This window comes from Dipodomys ordii, unplaced genomic scaffold, assembly GCF_000151885.1.
Source record: "Dipodomys ordii isolate 6190 unplaced genomic scaffold, Dord_2.0 Scaffold38, whole genome shotgun sequence".
In the NCBI taxonomy this organism is placed as follows: domain Eukaryota; kingdom Metazoa; phylum Chordata; class Mammalia; order Rodentia; family Heteromyidae; genus Dipodomys; species Dipodomys ordii.
In genome coordinates, this window is record NW_012267254.1 from 608957 (window position 1) to 629942 (window position 20986).

Consider the following 20986-nt stretch of genomic DNA (forward strand, 5'->3'; position numbering starts at 1 on the left):
TGTTTCTAACATATTTATAAGATGATTTCTTTGTTGCTTTGTATGTCCCTCCCCCACAGTATAACCCCTGCTTTCACTGTATTTGATGTTGGTATGATTTGTGGAAGGGAAGGGAAAAAACAAATCTTTTAAATAGGGATACAGGTGGACCCACTGCAACAATGAGATGTACAAGACGTTATGTTGAAAAACGAATTTTATAACTTTGGGGGGGGGGATGGGAAGGGATAGGAAGGGGAAACAAAGGAGGAGGCAACAATCCTTGATAAGAAACGTACTTATTATCTTGCCCATGTAATTGTAACTCCTCTACAGTATTTTCACAATAAAAAATCATATAAAAACTCCTTCAAATGGAGTTATTCATAGGATACATTTAGTCTACTGTACCCTTAAGTAGTAGCCCAACTCAAAAAAAAAGTAAGATAGCTTGATAATTTCTGATATAGAAATAGCTCCAAAATGTATTATCAAATTTAAAATCACAAGTGCAAAAAACTTAATAATTACTGCAAACATGAAAAAAATCCAAAATATTTTCATGTAGCCCATACAGGCAGAAAGACAGACAGACAGACAGATATTCTGCAAGTATTCCTAAAAACTGTTCAGAAACATTACTTTGGGGAAAGGTATTTAGGATAAAGGATTGAAATAAAAAGATTATTACCTTGAATTTACATTTATGTATTTTTATTACATGTATCTATTAATTTTACTTGCAGAGGCACATTAATTTTAATGAATAGCTAAATGAATAAAATAACAAGTTAAAATGACAAATTAGATTGCAACAGCTTATCTGCTCTTTCTGAAAAATTTGTTCTCAGGAATGTGTCCTGCGAAATAGTGATAGTAAATAAACAAATCAATAAATAATGTTGCATCAATGCAAGGAAATATGGACAGCCTTAGAAACAGATTTAAATGTACTTATGTTTCTATGATAATGCTGTTAAAATGAATAAAGTTGCAGGACAATATGCATGTATGTAAATTTCACTTCTGGTTTTAAAGCCATACATACCCATGCACATATATGCATATATTCATGCACACTTGTAAACCCATAGGAAAAAATTCTTTAAAATAGACAACTCTGTGGGGAGAATAGAGGGAGGGGGTTTTACTTTTTACTTCATGTGTTTTATATTTTAAAATCTATTTTATTTGCAGCCATTTGTCATGTTTGTAATATATTAAAATAAAGAAAAGCTTTAGCCCCCTTCCCCAAAAAATTCCTAACAAGTACCTTTACCCACATTATCTCTGTGCTGCTTAAATATTCCTGTAATGTCTCCAACTACAGTGAATACTTGTTTATTAAACCTAGGTAGGGCTCATGGCTTTTAGCAAATGTTCCCCCAAAGCTTTCTTCTCATGAATATAAATATACACATATATAATTTATGAGTGAATAGATTTATTGAGATTTGAAGCCTAGCAATGTGCTCATTAAAATTTATTTTTGAGGATCATAATCCTTCTATGGACCATAAATACCAATTTATTAGGCAAAAGCTAAAAGCTAGATGTTTTGTAATCACTCATATTTATTCATGTATTGTCACCCTTTTCCTAGATGTCATATGGCCAAGACAGAAGGCGGAGAAATTCTATGGTGTTCCAGGTCAGTCAGTGGTAAGGCCAACAGTGATTCTAGCTGGAGGCCAGAAATTCTCTTCAATTGAAGTTTCTAAGGCCTCATAACTTTCTAGGGGTCACAGACTCCCTTGGGTTAATTTGCAAGCTGTGGGGTTAAATAAACATGAGTTTTGCAACCAGATACATCTTTGCTCAACACCTAGCTCCTCTGCTTATTTGATTAGAAGAGGGTTTTTTTTTGGTGCAGTTCCAGCAGAGGCTAGTGCTTGGTTGGCTGGTTTGCTGCCAGTTGAGCCACAATACCAGTTCTGGTTTTTGTGCTGAGTGCTTTGGAGATGGAATCTTATGGCTTTTTCTGTGAAGGGTGCCTTTTAACTGTGATCCTCCAGATCTCTATCTCCTGAGTAGGTAGAATTACAGGCAAGAGCTACCAGCACCGAGCTTAATTTAGAACCATAAGAGTAGTAAATAATACTCCAGAAAAATTTCATGTTGATACTGTTATCACTGATTATTCATTCTTCAGGACCCTGATGATAGCAATGGAGCTGAGGGGAGATGGAGGCTGTAGAAAGAAAACAGTCCTATATTTCTTTCTGAAAACTAGAAAGGAGAGCCTGGAGCTGGTGGCTCACACCTGTAATCCTAGGTACTCAGGAGGCTGAGATCTGAGGATCATGGTTTTAGGGCAGCCTGGAAAGCCCATCTCCACTGAACCATCAGAAAACCAAAAATAGATCTGTGACTCAAGTGGTAGAGCATTAGCCTGGAGCAAAACAGAGCTCAGGGATGGGACCCAAGTCCAGAGTTCGAGCTCCAGTGTCACCCAAAAAACAAACAAAAAAAACACTAATAAAGAGAAACATATATATATATATATATATATATATATATATAATTCAAGTAAGTCAGATTTAGTTACTAAACTTGATTCCAAGCAGATTTTCAATAGCATCATTTTACTCACAAAAAAAATGTGAATTGCTTTATAAATGTCATATGCCATGAAAAGGTACCAAGGCTCCTTGGTAAAGTGACTGAATTTTAGGCTGAACAGAAAAAGTACAAGATGAGGGACTGGGAAGGTGGCTCAGTGGTAGAGCGCTTGCCTTGCATGCCTGAGGCCCTGGGTTCGATTCCTCAGCACCACATAAGCAGAAAAAGCCAGAAGTGGGGCTGAGGCTCAAGTGGCAGAGCGCTAGCCTTGAGCTGAAGAGCTGAGGGACAGCGCCCAGGCCCAGAGTTCAGGCCCCACGACTGAACCCCCCCCAAAAAAAAAAGAAAAGAAAAAAAAATGTACAAGATGAATCTTGTTGTGCCAAAATGTAAGGAAACACTCAAAGGATAGTAAAGTGTGTCAAAAAGACACAAGAACCACATTGAAAGGCTCCCACTGGACAAATCGGAGCCAATTTTACCATAAACAACAGGAACAGATTGTAACTCAATGACTAAAACAGAGTCATTGAATTCGTAATCATATAAATAAAAACAAAAATGAATGAATAAGTAAATTTTGAAAAAGAAAAATCCCTTCCTTACATTAGGAAACAATTAGTAATTGTAGAAAATTAAAGAAAAAAACTTTTAAACTCCATACATTTTTACCACCATTATGGTAGTAATCCAGGCAAGAATCATCAATATATTAGAAACTGTTGGTGAAAGTTTCAGAAGAAGAGAATATCTCCCCAGAAATTAATTCATAATTTCAAAGGAAACAAAGTAATAACATCATGATGGAGAAAATCTGGCCGGCATCAGAATCAAGAGAACGAAGTTACCACCACAACTAATGGGTCAAATCTGCACCATGTATTTCCTGAGCATACAACATCACTTTTATGGTATACTTACCAAAAATACATAACCTAAACCTAACCGAGAAGAAATATTAGGCAAAACCAAATTCAGGGACATTCTACAAATAGAATGGACTGCAAGCTAGAAATTGATGCTCCTCTTAAAGACAAGGAACAATTGAGGGTCTGTTCCAAATCAGAGACTAAAGAGACATGGTAACTAAATGCAATGCATGATTCTGACTGAGATCTTAAGCCAAGCAAAAAGTAGCTATAAAGGAAATTTATAGGACAATTGACTAAATTTGGACATGAACTATGAATGATGTATTACTGTTGCATAGTTATAAAATTTCTGATTGTGATCATTGTAATAAAGTTATGAGATTTCCTTACTCTCAGGGTACAGACATTGAGACAGTGGGGTAAAAAGCAATGCCTGCTCCTTAGTCTTAGATGATTTAGAAATGAATAAGGAGAGAGAGAGAGAGAGAGAGAGAGAGAGAGAGAGAGAGTGTGTGTGTGTGTGTGTGTGTGTGTGTGTGTGTGAGGGAGGGAGGGAGGGAGGGAAGGAGGAGAAGGATAAGGAAGAGTTGGAGGAGAGGACCAGGAGGAAAAAACACAAGGGAGACATTAAGATAGGGAGAATGATACAGTACATGAACGGAAAGAGTTAACCATTGATGAATCTGGGGAAAGAATCTCTAAGTTCTGTTATTTTTGCAATTTGTCTATAAGTTTTGAAACAGTTTTAAAATGAAAGAGCAAAACAAACCAAATTTACTTTATATTAAAGAGGTAGATGCAAAAGTATTGGTAACCTTGTGGGCTGCTTATAAGAGGACTGAGCAGCAGTGATTTAGCATAGTGAGCAGAGGGAGCAATCTCATGATGCTACCCTTGCTAACTAGAGAAAAAAAAATCCATGTTACTCACAGCAGCGCAGTCTCCTGTCAAATGTTGGGATGATCTTGTGGACGAGCCAAATATCTTCTTCCCAACTAACTATATTTCCATCTAAACACCTTGTAAACTCCTCATGTTCCAGGATACGATCCCAGAGTTGAAAGTAGTACAAGCTGCCAGTAAAGTGAGGTGCCACACTTTTAACCTGGCCCTTTCCATTCTTAGGAAGGTGTCCTAAAACCAGCGTCCCATTAGCTGTCAGGCTGTGAGGCTGATCCATGATTATCAATATTCTTTCTTTATCCACAAAGAGTTCTAATTTGCCCTTCACACCATCCCATATCAAGCATATTGTATGCCAGTGAAATGGAGTCAGGTGGTGACTGATATAAAAGGCCTTGCCCAAGCTGTATAGAATTAGCTGCTTCTGGTTCCCTGCAAGTCCGAGATGTATGTCTTCTCTGCCCAGGAGGGTGTTCTTAGCAATATAGGAGAAGGCCATCCAATACGTGGAGCGGTCTGCCATGGAGACTAAATCGATGCATGCTGTGAATCGGCTGAGCTCAGGAATGCTGTTGGTCAGGCTTACATACCTGTCACTTCTTCCATAAAAATCCAGCCTCTTCCCTTTTAGGGAAAGTGGATCTGTACAAATAGGGAAGGAGAACAAATGAAATTTCACTTTAAGGAAACATATCATCTTTGGCACTATAGTCAAATGGCCCAATATAATTATGAAGTCAAAGCTAATACAAATAAGGAAATGGTAGAAAGACAAAAAGCATCTCTTTTTGACATTGGCATACTATTATTTTGGCAGAAGAGGGTTTTTTTTCCTAATTGTATTTTGCCTGTACTAATATGAGAAGTTCTATTAGTGATCACCGAGTACACACCAGCTGGACAGTTTGGAGAGAGATTTAGAAATATATGGCTAGTGGGGAGGGGGAGGCCAAGGAAAGGCCTGGACTTCAAATTTGCCACACATAATTCTTATGCATATAATCAGAAAAGAATTATTTCCGCCAACCTAACTGCCTTATTATATTCATGATGCAGCGGCAATTTGTTTCTCTGATGCGTTTTCCTGGGCCAAATTACTAGATTTATTCTGTTTCTGGAGACTGCTCCTCATTGAAAGAGAATGACAGATTCCTGAAGGATGACCAGGTAGGCATTACTAGAACTCCAGAGCGCTGCACATCTTTTTTTTTTTTTTTTGTCAGTTGTGGGGCCTGAACTCTGGGCCTAGGCACTGTTCCTTAGCTCTTCAACTCAAGACTAGCACTCTATCACTTGAGCCACAGCGCCACTTCCAGCTTTTTCTGCTTATGTGGTGCTGAGGAATCGAACCCAAGGCCTCATGCATGCAAGGCAAACACTCTACCACTGAGCCACCTTCCCAGCGTCCTGAGCACATCTTAAACCCTCCTCCTCCTATCCTCACTAAGGGCTGTACCAGCATTAAGCACCCCCCCCACACACACCCTGGATGGTCATGGTTCCATTTACCATTGGATCTGGAGTCAGACAATAGGGTGAAATTGCAGCTCTGACACTTGTGAGCTGGCCAACTTTGAGCAAGTAACTAAACCTGCTGCTTCAGCAGAATGAGATTCATGTCTATACTGTTGCATGTTTGCCTGATAAAAGGAGCCATCATTCATATTCAAGTATATGCCAGATCACCCCTACCTGCTTATAAGAGTATTAGAAGATTAGGGTGTACACAAAGTCCTCTCAAATATTGCTGAAGGGTTTTCCCACTAGTATACCTTTGTGGCAGGCATGACTCCTACATTATAGGAAAAGACCTTTACCACTCCCAATCTCACAGCTCCAAGCCAAAAGGCAAATATCTGAGGAGAAACTAACCTCAACCTAGGAACCGTCCCAGTGCATCCCAAAACAAACCTAAAAGTGTTGTGGGAGAATGGAATTGTAAGCTCCCCACACATGCTAATTTAGAGCTGTAATGTTGATACCACTAGTCACAAACAGTGACTACAGTAACAGTACGGTAGAGACCAACAGGCAATAACCATATTCTGTAGATAGTAATATTCAGATAGCTATATACAAAGATGCCAGTCCAAGAATATTTATTATAGCACAAGATAAACTGAAAACCCAGTGTGTCTACATGAAGTGTCTAGTTAGGACAATAACTACTTTATACCATGGGGTATTAGAGCAGACAAGAACTAGATAGTCATGAAGAGATTTTTCAGGGCTTACTTTTATGTAAAATGGGGGTTAGGGACATATATTAGTATTGTATTATTAAATAAAAATATAACTAAATGTAATTATAACCAAATAAAACATAAATATTAAATGAAAAATATGTGTGTATATACATAGAAAAATGTCAAAGAATGATTATCTTTAGGTTTGACATTCAAGAGGTTTTTACTTTTCGATATGCTTATTTCAATGATCTCTGCATTTTGAAAGCAATTAGGTGTTACATTTATAATCATAAAACTAGATAAATGGGTGGGTAAATAGGCAAACACACAGACAGGACCACTTGCTGCTTTACTTGAAATTCTGTAGACAGGCGACTCCTACTTAGACATGAACAGAAGAGCAGTGTCATAATCTGAAAAGACACACTGGTGTTCCAATTGTATGTCTTACCAGCTGTGTGACTATAGACAATGAATGCATGTGGCTTTCTCAGTTTAGCAGATAGTGAGCACTCTGTAAGTGTTAAGCAAATAAAGGTGCCTAAATGTACTTATTACCTTAATTATGTAACTGTAACCCCTCTGTACATCACCTTGACAATAGAAAAGGAAAAGAAAAAAATTTTTAAAAAAACAATAAAGGTGCCTCACTTCTTTGTGCCTCATTCCGCCATATTACATGGGAATTATAATTGCCTGCTTCTTAGAGACATTATAAAAGAGGATGCAGTAACAGCCCAGAGGTTATCTATGTGAGAATGTTTTTCATCTGTGAATCACCACATACAGATCAGGTATGATGCCCCCAGCCTCTTTCATACATCACACACACACACACACACACACACACACACACACACACAAATACATCTGCACTAAGCCCTCCTGCAGCCTCCTGACCTCCACCAGAGCTCCAAGGAGGCCTGGTGTGATGAGGCCAAGAGAGGTTTGGCTCTTCTGTTTGGCCAGGCAAGCCTCCTTCTCAGCCAGGCTTCTCAAGGGCCTGCTTCAAAGGCCACTTGTGTCTTTGCATACAATTTTGCTATCCATTGCAGATGTCTGCTTGAATGCTGCCATCTGTTCCCTGACAATTTTCAAGTCCAAATTATATGACTGCTCTCCTGAAGTGTGTTCTCTTTTGGTTTTGGCTCTTCTGTGTCTCTTCACCCCTATCTGTTGTTTTGGTTTACCTGAAATCCCACTTATGGTTTTCCCACTTTTAAAAAAGTGTTTTGTTTCATTGTAAAAGTGAGACTCCTTTTTATTGTCAAGGAGATGTACAGAGGGGTTACAGTTATATAAGGGAATAAGAACATTTCTTGTCAAACTTGTTACCTCTCCCTCCTACTTCCTGTCCCCCCAAGCCCCCACCAAGTTGGACAGATCATTTCCAACATATTGTTTTATAAGATTGTTGTTGCACTGTTTCCCCTCTTGCCCTTTGTCTAACCACTATGTTTTTTTAAAAAGAGCTTTAGGAAGTAAAAAGATGGGAAAAATTAGCCCAAAATTTCTGGCACCCCATAACAACAACCATTAATATTTTGGTCTATTTCCTCTGACTTGTTTTTCTGTGCCCAAATGTTGCTCATTTCTGTGATGCCATATTACATGGAAATTTTTATCTCTTGCTTTGCTGAGTGTGGTCCATGTTAAGAAAAATTCATTATAAGCCTTATTTAAGTGTGTCTAAGTTACGGCCCAAAGAGCACCAAACACCATTTTATTGTACTAGAAAATCCAGCATTTTAAAGTGTAGAATGCAGTGCTTTTTGTCATATTCACGGAAGTATACAACCACCATCATTATGTAGCTCCAGAACATTTCCTCACCTCCTAAAGAAAGTCGTGTACCCATTAAACCATCACTTTCTGTTTGCCCCTCCCCTACCACAGCAATAATTTATCTACCGCCTATCCCTGTGGATTTGCTGATGATGGACATTTTGTACAAATGGAATCATTATACAATATGTGGCTTCTTATTGCATCTGGCTTCTTTCAGTTAACACCATGTTAATATTCTAGCATGTATCGATACCTCATTCCTTTCCATGGCTGAATAAGCAGCCATTGTGTAGAGTCATATTTTGTTAACTGATTCATTCGCTAATAATATTTAGGTTGTTTCTACACTTAGCTATTATGAACAATGCTGCTATGATTTTTGTCATTAATTTTCCATCAAGCACTTCATGACATTTATTTTGTTTCAACATACACTTCCAATTTTTTTGATATATAGTTAAGAGTGGAATTACTTGGTCATAAACATATCCTATGTTTAACCATCGGCTTTCCAAAATGACTACAGCTTTTTACATTCACACTAGCAAATGGAGAAGGGTTTCAATTTTTCTACATCCTCACCAACATTTGCTGTTTTCCACTATAAAATTAGTACTATCATTATCATTGTCATTCTAGAGAGTATGAAGCAGTTATTTCGTTGTAATTTGGATTTGCATTTCCTTAGTGATTAATGACATTGAGCATCTCTTGATATTCTTTCTTTCTTTCTTTTTTTTGGTCGGGCTTTTTCTGCTTATGTGGTGCTGAGGTATCAAACCCATGGCCACATGCATGCACGGCAAGCACTGTACCTCTGAGCTGCCTTCCCAGTCCTTTCTTGATATTCTTATTGACCATTTATATATCTTCTTTAGACATAAATCCATTTGAATACAAGTCCTTTGTCCCTTTTCCATTGGGTTGTCATTGAAGTGTAATCATTTTGAAAAATATTTTAATATATTTTTAATATTTTAATTTTTATAATATTTAACTAATTGCATAAAGGGGTTTCAGTTTAGCATATCAATTTATGTGTACAATGCACCTTGATCAGTGACATCCCCTCTATTACTCTTTCCCCTACATCTCTCTCAACACCACCATCCCTCAGGTTATCCGGGTCTATTTTCACATATATGTATTAAGTATTAGGACTATATTCACCCACCTTGCCTCTCTCTTCATCAACCTCCCATCCACTTAACTCTGACCTCTTCAGATAAGACAGCTTTCTGGTATTCGTTATGTAAGCATTTCTTTTTCTGTCTCTGGATACTAAAACCTTAAATGACCTGTAAATATTTTTGCTCATTATCAGGTTGTCTTGATAATGTCTTTGGATGTGTAAAAGGTTTTAATTTTTTTTCTTCTGTTGATTATATTTTTGTGTCATTTCCAAGAATGAATAGCCAAATCTGAGGCCATGATATTTTGTCCTTAAGCTTTCTTCTGAGAGTTTTATCAATTTGTTTCCTACACTTAGGTGTCTCTGTATCGTCTAATTTTTGTACATATGTGTGAGGTGAGGAAGTACAACTTCATTGGCCACAGCAGGTCCTTATATCTGTTTTTACTGCATAAATAGTTGGATACAAATGGGGAGATTCATGTGTAGGCCAATGGAGGGCTGTCCTTTGTGCAAAGATATCATGATGTACATAAAATATCTGGCACAAAATGAGCAAACTGAAACTTTGTCTTGCGCTCTGCCTTAGGAAATGGTTGGCAAACGATCAGCAGAGAACTCCACCATATCAGATGTCCAAAGTAATAAATACATTCTTCAAAAATATCAGTGATTACAATATTTAGAATTCCAACATACAAACAATTGTTTCAACTAAAAACAGCATTAAGTAACCATGGAATGTGTTCTGTAGTGACTTTTATGCCCCTCCTTCACATTTCTCCTTAAAATATTAAATGGTTGCAAAGATTGGGGACTGAGATTCCAGGTGTACTGTCTCATATAATCTTAGAGTGGACAGATGGTCATTGTTTGAGTGCAATTATAGAGTGAACTTGTCAAGGCTTCTTATCAGTGAGAGAAGAGAAAGAAGAACAGTTCTGGGGGAACTCACACCAGAGGTGTTACTCATGTCTGTACTTTGGAGAATCTAACCACTCTAGGGGTGAGTAATCTGCCAAGGGCACTTTATATCTGCCAACTAGAAAATGTCTCTACTTATCAACAGGAGGAGGTAAATAGCTATACATTTCCATATTCTATGAAGCTTTCACTTGAATAAGATGTCCATTGCTTCTTAGTATCATTAATTCTTTTCAATGGTCTGGAGCTTTGAAAAACTTCATAGACCAAATTTTATCCTAGCAAAATCATGGTTGTATGAGTAGATATAGTAGATAGATGCTTGATAATAGGGAACTCTACTGTCCACATCACTAGGGTCATAAGGTGGGCAGCCACAGAGCTAGGAATACTGTCTTCTACCCACTGCCTACAGTTATATGTTAACATGCAAACCCTTAGATAAACCAGATCTCCTACAGATAGAGACAGCCAATCCCAAGCTTTGTTTATGACACCAGTTACCAGTCACAGAGCTGTCAAACACACTCCCTCTTCCAGGACACATGCCAAAAGTTATTGGAACAGGATCATGTCTCAGCAAACAAAGTAATTGTCTTTATTCATAAAGCCAGACTTGCCTCTGGAAAATTAATTTACTCCACAGTGGTCAAAGAGCACCATGCTTTTAGTGTTACTGTACAGTAATGAGAGTGAATGTAACACACAAGATCACTGGCCTTGTCAGCTACATCCTAAAGAGAGAGAAAGAGAGAGAAAAAGAGAGGGAGAGGGAGGGAGAGGGAGAAGGAGAGGGAGAGGGAGAGGGAGAGGGAAAGAATAAGAGTGTGTATGTCAGAGTCAGTCAATAAACTTTTAATGAAAATGACAGTACTGAGTACAGGTAGCTCATTCCTGCAATCCTAGCTACTCAAGAGGCTGAGATCCCAAGCAGAAAAGTCCAAGAGACTCATCACCAATTGACCAGCTAAAATCTGTAAGTAAGGATGTGGATTAAGTGGTAGGACACCAGCATTGAGTTGGTGGGGAGAGCCAAGTGAGACTATGAGGCCCCAGTGCTAGCGTGCGCGCGCGCTCGCACGCGCGCACACACACACACACACACACACACACACACGGAAAGAAGAAAGGGAAAAGGGAAGAAAAAGGAAAAAGGAAGGAAAGGAAAACAAATCAGGGAAAGCCCTTGCAGGGGAATAACAGGCTAACTTGAAAATCAGGGATGAAGGGACTAGCAATGTCTACCTTGGGTACAGGAGCTATGTCAAGCCTCTTCGAGTAGAATGATTTTAGCTCAGTCCTAGGAGGTAAAAGAAGTTACAAAGAGACTGGGTACAGTAACCCAAACATTGGTAATCACATGGCAAAATTTTTAGTGGACTTGGCAAATTCAAGGAACAGCAGGAAGTCAGCATGTCTGGAACAGAGGGAGAAGAGAGAAATAATATGGCAGGAAATCAGGCTCAAGAAGTAGTGGGAAAACAGATGATTGTAGTGCTTTTTAGATCTTATGCAAAGAGTTTGCATTGTATTTATTCTGTGATGAGAACTTTTTGGCAAGTTTTGAGTAAAAGGGTAGCACGATCTAAATTGCTATATTAAAAGACATGCAGGCGGCTATGTTGAAAATAGATTGTGGTAGAAGCAAAGATTCCAGTCAGGAGGCTATTGAAGTGATCTAAGAGAAGACAAAGAAGGATCTGACCTTGCTGGAAGCAATAGAGATGGGGAATAAAGAATGTGGAGAGGTGACTAGAATCAGAGACAGAGTCAGATTTGAGATATATTTTAAGAAGTGGCTCTAGCTATTCTCAATGAACTGGATATAGATAAAACAAGAAAGAGAAGGTTGTAGGATAGATAATTGGATAAACTGAAGAACCATTTCTAGAAGGAGAAAGACTGTAGATCATTAACCAGCGGTGGAATTTCTAGGTCCTCTGCCTCCTACCAAGGAGTTTATGATATGATGCTAACAGCTCAATAAGTTTCAGCCTAACAGATTAACACAAAGTGCCTAGGTAATAAAATTTCAAGCCAAGGATCTTAGAATTTCATCTCCAAGTAACCGTCAAAAAGCCAGTACGGTTCAAGTGGTAGAGTGCTAGCCTTGAGAGGAAAAAAATGTAAAAATAAACCTCACGGACAGCACCCAAGTTGTAAGTTCAAGTCCCAGGACTGGCATAAACACACACACACACACACACACACACACACACACACACACACATACACACATATTAGAATCCACTCGCAAAAAATCATAATAATCTTATAATAATATTCTAAGAATCCAGTCACAAAAGGCCAAATATTGTATGCTTCCATTTCTATGAAATGTCCAAAAAGAAAATCCATAAAGTAGACATCATTTCCAAGGTCTGTTTTGGGGGAGGGGATAGAGAACTGCGTGTTTCTTTTCTTTTTTTTTTTTTTTGCCAGTCATAGTGCCTGAACTCTGGGCCTGGGCACTGTCCCTCAGCTCTTCAGCTCAAGGCTAGCACTCTACCACTAGAGCCACAGCACCACTTCCAGCTTTTTCTGCTTATGTGGTGCTGAGGAATTGAACCCAGGGCCTTATGCATGCAAGGCAAGCACTCTACCACTGAGCCACCTTCCCAGCCCAAGAACTGCGTGTTTCTATTTGGGGTGATGAAAATGTAGAATTAAACATTGGTGATGGTTGTAACAGTGCTACAAATGCAGTAGAAAACATTGAACTTGACCCTTTGAATGGGTAGATTTTTATGTTATGTAAATTATGTTTCAGTAAAACTATTTTCTTAAAAGGTCTTTTTTCAAAGGGCCAGTCTTCATAACCTCCTAAAGTAGTACTATCCATTTCTATAGCAATATTCTATACCTACACTGCCCAATATGGTAGTAACACAGGTACTTGAAGCAACTGAGCAATTAAAATGTGGTTTATGTGACTGAGGACTGAAGCGTTCATCTTCATTAAAACCTAAAGAGGCACATTTCACAAATAATTACCATTTAGATAGAACAGTTCTAGAGTTTATATAGAAATTTATTCTTTCTACTCAAAGTTCACACTCAACACATTTTTTTCTCACCAAATGAGTGCTTCAAGGGGAAAAAAAGGTGACTTTGCCAAGCACCAGTAGCTCACACCTGTAATCCTAGCTACTCAGGAGACTGAGATCTGAGGATTGCGGTTCAAAGCCAGCCCTGGGCAGGAAAGTCCATGAGACTCTTATCTCCAATAAACCTCCAGAAAACCAGAAGTGGTGCTGTGGCCCAAGTGGTACAGTGCTTGCCTTGAGCTGAAGAGCTGAGGGACAGTGCCCAGGCCCAGATTTCAAGCCCCATGACCGACAAGAAAAGGTGGCTTTTCCCGGTGACACAAATGCCTTTCTTTGCCTCTTCAGTCCTACCACACCCTGAGTGATTCTGATCACACTGGCCTCCAGAGCATTGGACTGATGTTTGGAAACAACTCTAGGGCCTTCTCATGTCAAAAGGATTTCAGTATATGCAAGAATTTATCAAGAAAGTTAACTCTAGCCCAGAGAGAAGCAAAAGTTTCTAAGATATTAACCATATAGATTGTCTTCAGTGCCTTATGATCATATATAATTCAATATACCTGTAGTCTCACCCATCAAGATAATAATCCTAGCTACTCAGGAGACTGAGATCTAAGAATCAAGGTTTAGAGTCAGCCGAGGGAGAGAAAAAACTGCAAGAATATTATCTTCCAATAACTAGCATAAAGCTGAAAAGTGGTAGCATGGCTCAAGTGATAGAGCATCAACTAAGAGAGAAAAAAAAGCCAAACAAGAGCACAATGCCATGAGTTCAGTACCAGGGCAGGGGAAAGAATAAAGCCAATTATGGTGACACAAGGCTATAATCCTAACTACTTGGGAATCAGAGATCAGCAGATCACACCATTTGAAGCTAGCCAGAGCATGGGTTCACCAGACTCCATCTAGACCAATGGCTGGACATGGTGACACACACCTGTCACCCCAATGATATGGAGAAGCACAAATAGGACTGAAATTCAGGCCGACCTGGACATAAACTGAGATCTTGTCTCAAAAATAACCAAGGCAGGCCTGACCCTGGTGGCTCATGCCTGTAATCCTAACTATTCAAGAGGATAAGATCTGAGGATTGTGGTTCAAAGCCAGCCCAAGCAAGAAAGTCCATGAGACTCTTCTCTCCAATAAACCACCAAGAAACTAGAAGTGGTGCTGTGGCTCAAAGTGGTAGAGTGTAGCCTTGAGCAAAAGAGCTCAGGGTCAGCACCCAGACCCTGAATTCAAGCCCCACAACTGACAATAAAATAATAATAATAACCAAAGCCAAATGGGGCTAGTGGTGTAGTTCAAGTAATAGAGAGCCGGCCTAGCAATGGTGGAAACATTACACTGTTCCATACAAATTAAGCCTGTTCTGATCCTTTCTCTGTGTCTCTGTCTCTGTCTCTGTCTTTGTCACTGTCTCCCTCTCCCTTTCCCTGAAACTGGGAGCAGATGGCAATCTGAAAGTCAGGAAGAGATCTCTCATCAAGAGCCAAATTGGCCAATACCTTGAACTTCTTATCCTTTGTAACTTTGGGAGATCCATATGTGTTGTTCAAACCATTCCGTCTATGGTATTCTGTTATGACGGAACACCAGGAAAGATAAGTCCTTCTGACAGCCCAAATCTTGGGCCTACTCCATTCATTCTGGCTTGATCCTTTATGTCCTGCTGCATCATGAAACTACTCAACTCCTGAGTTCACTTGGTCTCCTCTTGTTGGCCCTGCTTTTGCCAATTACACTTTATGACACATCTAGTTTCTTCTGCTTGACCTTTGGTATTCTTCTATGAAAACACTTACTTCACTTTGGCTCCATCCAGTTAGAGCATTTCTGAGTCACATTCTGAGCTAGTTTTAATCTCTGCCCCACCATGGTCGTCACAGTTAGGAGGCTGGTGACTGGTCTGAGGCCAGAAGGGAACTAAAACCTTAGTTATATTACTGTTTCAAGGACAAAAGGCTTTTTTTCCAGGAAGAAAATGATGCATTTGTCACCAATTGAAGGACAATTGTACTTAATTGTTTGCTAATCTAGAAAGAATCATTGCCTTGACTCATAAATTTGACAGTAAAGCAGTGTAGACAACCTGGTGATGCTTTAGGTTAACTTCTGCTGAACTTGTTGTATGAAAGTGGTATTTGAACTCAGAGCTTTGTGCTTGCAAGACAGGTACTGTACCACTTCAGCCATGTGTCTAATCCTTTTGTTCTAGCTGGTTTTTCAGATATAGTCTCACACTTTTTCCCTGGAGCCATCCTTGGACTCTCGTCTTTTTGCCTATGCCTCTCATGTGGCTAAGATTTCAGAAATGTAGCTTGTTTGTTGAAAAAGGATGTTGCCAACTTTTTTCTGCCTGGGCTGGCTACAGACCACTAACCTTCTAATCTTCATCTCATGAGTAATGGGGACTACAGGCATAAACCTCCATGCCTGGCCTCTCATCAGAATTTTTGTCTGCATGTTTATCGTAATTTTCTCTGATCAATGGCATTCCTCACAAAAACTTACCCACAGTTACTCAGGGCCACATACTCTTCTATTTTTATTCAACTATACTATTATAGCTCTGTGTTCCTACATGATTCTGTTCCATAACCCCTCATAAGAAAGCCATGAAAGTTTGTATCATATACATTCCCAGCATAAAGATATCTAAAGTATCATTTCAAATTGCGTTTATTTAAGCTATTTGTATGAACCAAGTGTCTAATATCTCTGTCAAGACCTGTGCTAGATATTTTGGAAATAGGGAAAACGTCATTTCTTGCCTTTACAGAAGCAGACAGGGGAAAGATAAATCAACATCTTAGCAGGTAGGTAAACCAGGTGATAGAGCTACCACTATGCCCTGTAGGCCCCATTTCCACTTTCATTATAAGAAACATGATTTCCCATCAGGCCTGTACTCAGCAAGGAGCCAGTCTATGTGTGCTAGTGGTAGTGATGATGATTTGGTATTTTTCCAGATTAGCTCTGAAACCTGAACATTGTTCAAATGGCACTTGTGGTCAATTTCATCAGGTATTACAATCCACTGGCAACTCATGACCCCTCATGTAAAGACTGATGAGCTAAATGAACAGCCTTATCCACTGAATTTATATAACACTAGTGAGATTGCAGTTTTTTAAGAGAATCTCTTCTTCAAGTCTCCAAATTACCAACTATGTCAGTGAAGAGCCTTAATAATATTCACTGTAAAATAGCAACAAAGATTCTACCTCCACTCCTGTCACAGGGTACAGATAAGGTCTGGACCCTTTCAGATATATGCCTGTTTATCATTATGAATCAGCTTTGCCTGTATTTTGTGATCATTGTCACATATGTATAATGGACAGAAAGATTGTACAATAGGTCCCCGGGAGCATTACATAAAGCAGTATGTGTGGGAGGCAAGAGCCCAAAAGAAATTCAAAGGCTTTTGTTAGGGGTACATTGCCCATCAAATGGCATTTCAAATTGGTAGTAAGGGATATGAAAGGCAATGATCCAAGCTTCTGCCTGCTTGAGGTTAGTTCTCCAGCACTCGGGCAGAAATTTTAAATGAATACATTAATTGACTAGAGTTGCTCCTTGCCCCACAGTCATATTGACCAATAGGAGGCAGCTGAGAGACAGCCCCAACAATTCAAGTGGTATATGAGGCAGTGGAAGAGATAATAAGAATGCATTTCCTACCTGAAAGAAAGATAAAACTTGACATGAGAAGCAATCCATAAAGCCTCTGATATACGATGTGTTCTTTCATTGTCTGAACCTGCATTCAAAAGTCAAAATATGCCCAGCTCAATTTCAGAACAAAATAATGTCTAAGTGTACATGCCCACTTCTTCCCACTCCATCTTAGGATTTTGCTATTGCTTAAAACTGTGTTAGTCAACTCGAAGACAGACACCATGTCTGAATTATTCACCCTGGCTGAAACCTCACTGACTAATTTATCTTTATATCTGCTCACTAAATTCTTATTAAATTCCTACTATGTGTACTTGTTTTATCCACTGGGAATATAGGGCTGGGTAGATAAAGTAGAAATTGGCCTCGGGGGAGCAATTAGCCCAATGGGGAAGATAGACATTAAATGCATAATTATTAAGTACGATGCACTCAGGACTAGAGATATGCCTTAGTGGAATAGTCCTTGCCTAGCATGCATGAGACTCTGGGTTTGATCTTCAGTATTGCAAAACAAAATGCAATACATTCAACCTTAATTCACAAAATTCCAACTCAACTATTTGCAATTTTAATAATCCTTAACTTTTTAGCCGGTTTTGGGGGTTTTTTTGTATTCTTCTTTCATTTATTTTAACCATCACATGCAGGCCTTTCACTTGTCACTATTAAAAAATCTGCATTTTAAACTGATTCTTAGACTGGTGGCTCATATCCATCAGCTTGTTTGACTTTAGCACCCATCTCGTCCCTAGAAGCTTTTCCAGTGTCAGCCTTCATCATAAAGCTCCAGGAGTTTACCCAATTCAAACTCAGGCTTCTTAGGCATTGTTACTTTTTTAACGAAGATATCATGAACTACATAAATAGACTGAAAAGCCTTTCTTATGTCTTCCCCAACCCTGTCTGGCTCTGAGCAGTACCATGGTACACAGCAAGAACAAGTGCCTTACAAAAGTTGGCAAAAAAAAAAGGAGTCAATAAGGAAGTGGTTGATGATTTTCTAAGAAAGATTGGTATGATGTGAAAGCACTGGGCATGTTCAATATAAGAAATATTGGGAAAACACTAGTCACGAGGACTCAAGGAGCCAAAATTGTGTTGGATGGCCTCACGGGTTGGGTGTTTGAAGCGAGCTTTGCTGATCTGCAGAATGATGAAGTCACATTTAGAAAATTCAAGCTCATGACTGAGGATGGTCAGGGCAAGAACTGCCTGACCTATTTCCATGGCATGGATCTTACCTGAGGCAAAATGTGCTCTATGGTCAAAAAGTGGCAGACCATGATGGAAGCTCATGGTGTTGTCTAGAGTACAAATGTTTATTTACTTCATTGGTTCTGTGTTGGTTTGACTATAAAACGCAACAATCAGATACTCAAGCCCTCCTATGCTCAGTGTCAACAGTTCCTCCAAATACAGAAGAAGAGTTTTCTTTAAGTTTTAATGGATATGTGTGTGTGTGTGTGAGAGAGAGAGAGAGAGAGAGAGAGAGACTGAAATTTTCAGCATACCCACTGTTACCAATGTAACTCATCAAATCATGTCTACTCTTGAAGCAGATCTATGTAGGGAAACCTGACCTCTATTTCCACACCATCTTATTGCATTTACTCATCTTCTCACTTTAATTAATTGTACCTGAAGCTTTTTATTTAGGAAAAAACACAGAAAAGTCACCTTTCTTCTTATGTTTGAAATATAAATTTTAGTTAAAACCACATATTCTATTGGCATAAACTACAGAAAGCTGGCAGTAGAATGTTGATGGGCATCTTCTGATTTAAGTAAAATATACTTCTGAATGGCTCACTTCTGATTTAAGCATTCCCTTTCCTATAGGATAATGTAACATACTGTATATCTTTACACTTCTCAGTGGAATCTGGAGCTACATTTAATATAATAGAAGGCAACTAGGAAATCACATGAATCTTAAGCTGGCCATAACCACCAGCCATTAATCAGACTCTTCCTATTTACCAAGTATTCAACTACTATTCTCATTAGAATAATAACAGAATTCGTATGACTTGGATGGATTTTCTAAACTATGAGATTAGAAATAAAGGGATATCTAAATCTTTTATGACTTTCGAGATGAACTGCAGCTTAAATTTATAGTGTCAGAAGAGGACCATACTGAGAATCAGTAACTAGCTGTAAAACTGTACATATTTTGGTTCCTTAATTTCCCTGGGCCTCAGTTTCCTTATCTGTAAAAATATAGATAATAATCAGCCTATTCCCCAGAGCTGCTCTAGAAGAATTAAATAAGATGATATTGCAAAGGCAATTTTCAAAGCATAAAGTGCTATTGAAGTGGATATGATCACTATCTATAAAATGGAATTTTCAGCAGCAAACAAGCCAGTTTATATCTTTCTTATGTTTCCTCTGAACTTTTGTAACAATTCCAAGGCATGTTTCAGAAACTTACCTGGCATCCAATAAGTAAATCATTGAGCATTCAACAACAGAATACTATGCAACTACTAAAAGGAATAAAGTAAGTCTATATCTCAAGCATGAAAAGGTGAACTGGAGAAAGTTGGGCAGGACTGGAGGATGTTGCTTCTATATACTGTACAATTTCATATTGCTTTAGTCTTTCTTAGTAGTAATGCACTTCTCATATAACTTTTAGATTTGAAGGGAAAAAGAGAAAGAAAGGGAAAGAAAAACAGGAAAAAAATAAAGAATAGGAAATTGATTTTCTTTATACCATCTATGATTATGTACTGTTTGCTTTCCAATAGAATACATCTCTTTCATGATTTAAAAAAATCAATGGAAAGAAGGTACAGAGGAAAAGAAAAAAAGAAGAGAGAAAGAAAAAGTGAAGATTGAGGACCTGCATAATTCATACAATTCCATGCAAGCTTTTCACGGGTAATTGTTGCTTTCATGATTTAAAAAAATATTTAAAGCAGAGGCTGAGGGAGAAATTCTGAGTTTCCCAGTACCATCAAAAATAATGAAAGAATGGAGAGGGGAAGGGAAATAACAAAATGTTGAAACCAAAAAAAGTGCTGAAACAAGGATATAGGCTGACCAATTTTAACAATGAGATGTACAAGACATTATGTTAAAAACGAACTTAACAACTTCAGGGGGTGAGGGGGAAAGGAGGAATTGGGGAGGTGGGCAGGGAAGAGATGGCTAGGGAAAAACAAAAGAGGGGGTAACAATGCTCAAGAGGAAATGTACTCATTACCTTTTCATGTAACTATAACCTCTCTGTACAGTATCTTTACAATAAAAATATAATAAAAAATTCATCCACTGTACTATATCCCCAGCCTGATTTGTCAATTAATGAGTTAATTAGTTGATTGATTAATAAACAATTTTAAAAGGCAAAAAATAGTGAAAGAAGAATGAAAAGAAAAGAGGAGTGAGGAGAGAAGGGGAACATAGGAGGAAAGAGAAGGAGGAAGAAAAAGAGAAATGCTTACCTGAGAACAGAATCCCTTTTACTTCCTACCCCTTTGTCCCTGTGGAGTCCCCCAAAAAAGAATTTGCTTTACAAATGACCAAGTCTGTTCATGAAATCCCTGCATTTGATGTTAAATGGTACAAGCAGAAAACAGGAGACTCATAATCTGCCAGTCATGCCTCGATCACCCTCTCTAATCAAACCAATCTCTTTGCTCTTGGTTTTATGGGGTGTATTGACTGGGATAGATCCTCTTTTTGTGGCTTGCAGCACGTCATGGGGCTGGTCTCTGGAGCATGAAATCAGCTTGAGCAAAGTTCTTAGGTTATTACATACCTGCAATAACCCATTAATTTCAGGGCTCTTTCCAAAGTTTCATTAAGGATTATCTTGAATTCCTAGTTAATTATTGCTCCAATGAAGCTGGATATATTAAAAGAATACTTGCCCCACTTAATTAA

General features: G+C 38.6%; 1 protein-coding gene across 1 annotated transcript in view; it reads right to left on the reverse strand.

Moving 5' to 3' along the window:
* Adgrg4 (adhesion G protein-coupled receptor G4) overlaps positions 1 to 17159 on the reverse strand; it is a 102377-nt gene extending 85218 nt beyond the window's left edge. The window contains exons 1-2 of the mRNA XM_013018051.1: positions 17090 to 17159; positions 4344 to 4958 (exon numbers count right to left, since the gene is read on the reverse strand). Coding sequence (XP_012873505.1) covers positions 4344 to 4958; positions 17090 to 17159 — 685 coding nt within the window. The remainder of the gene's footprint in view (positions 1 to 4343; positions 4959 to 17089) is intronic.
* Positions 17160 to 20986: the final 3827 nt, after the last annotated feature.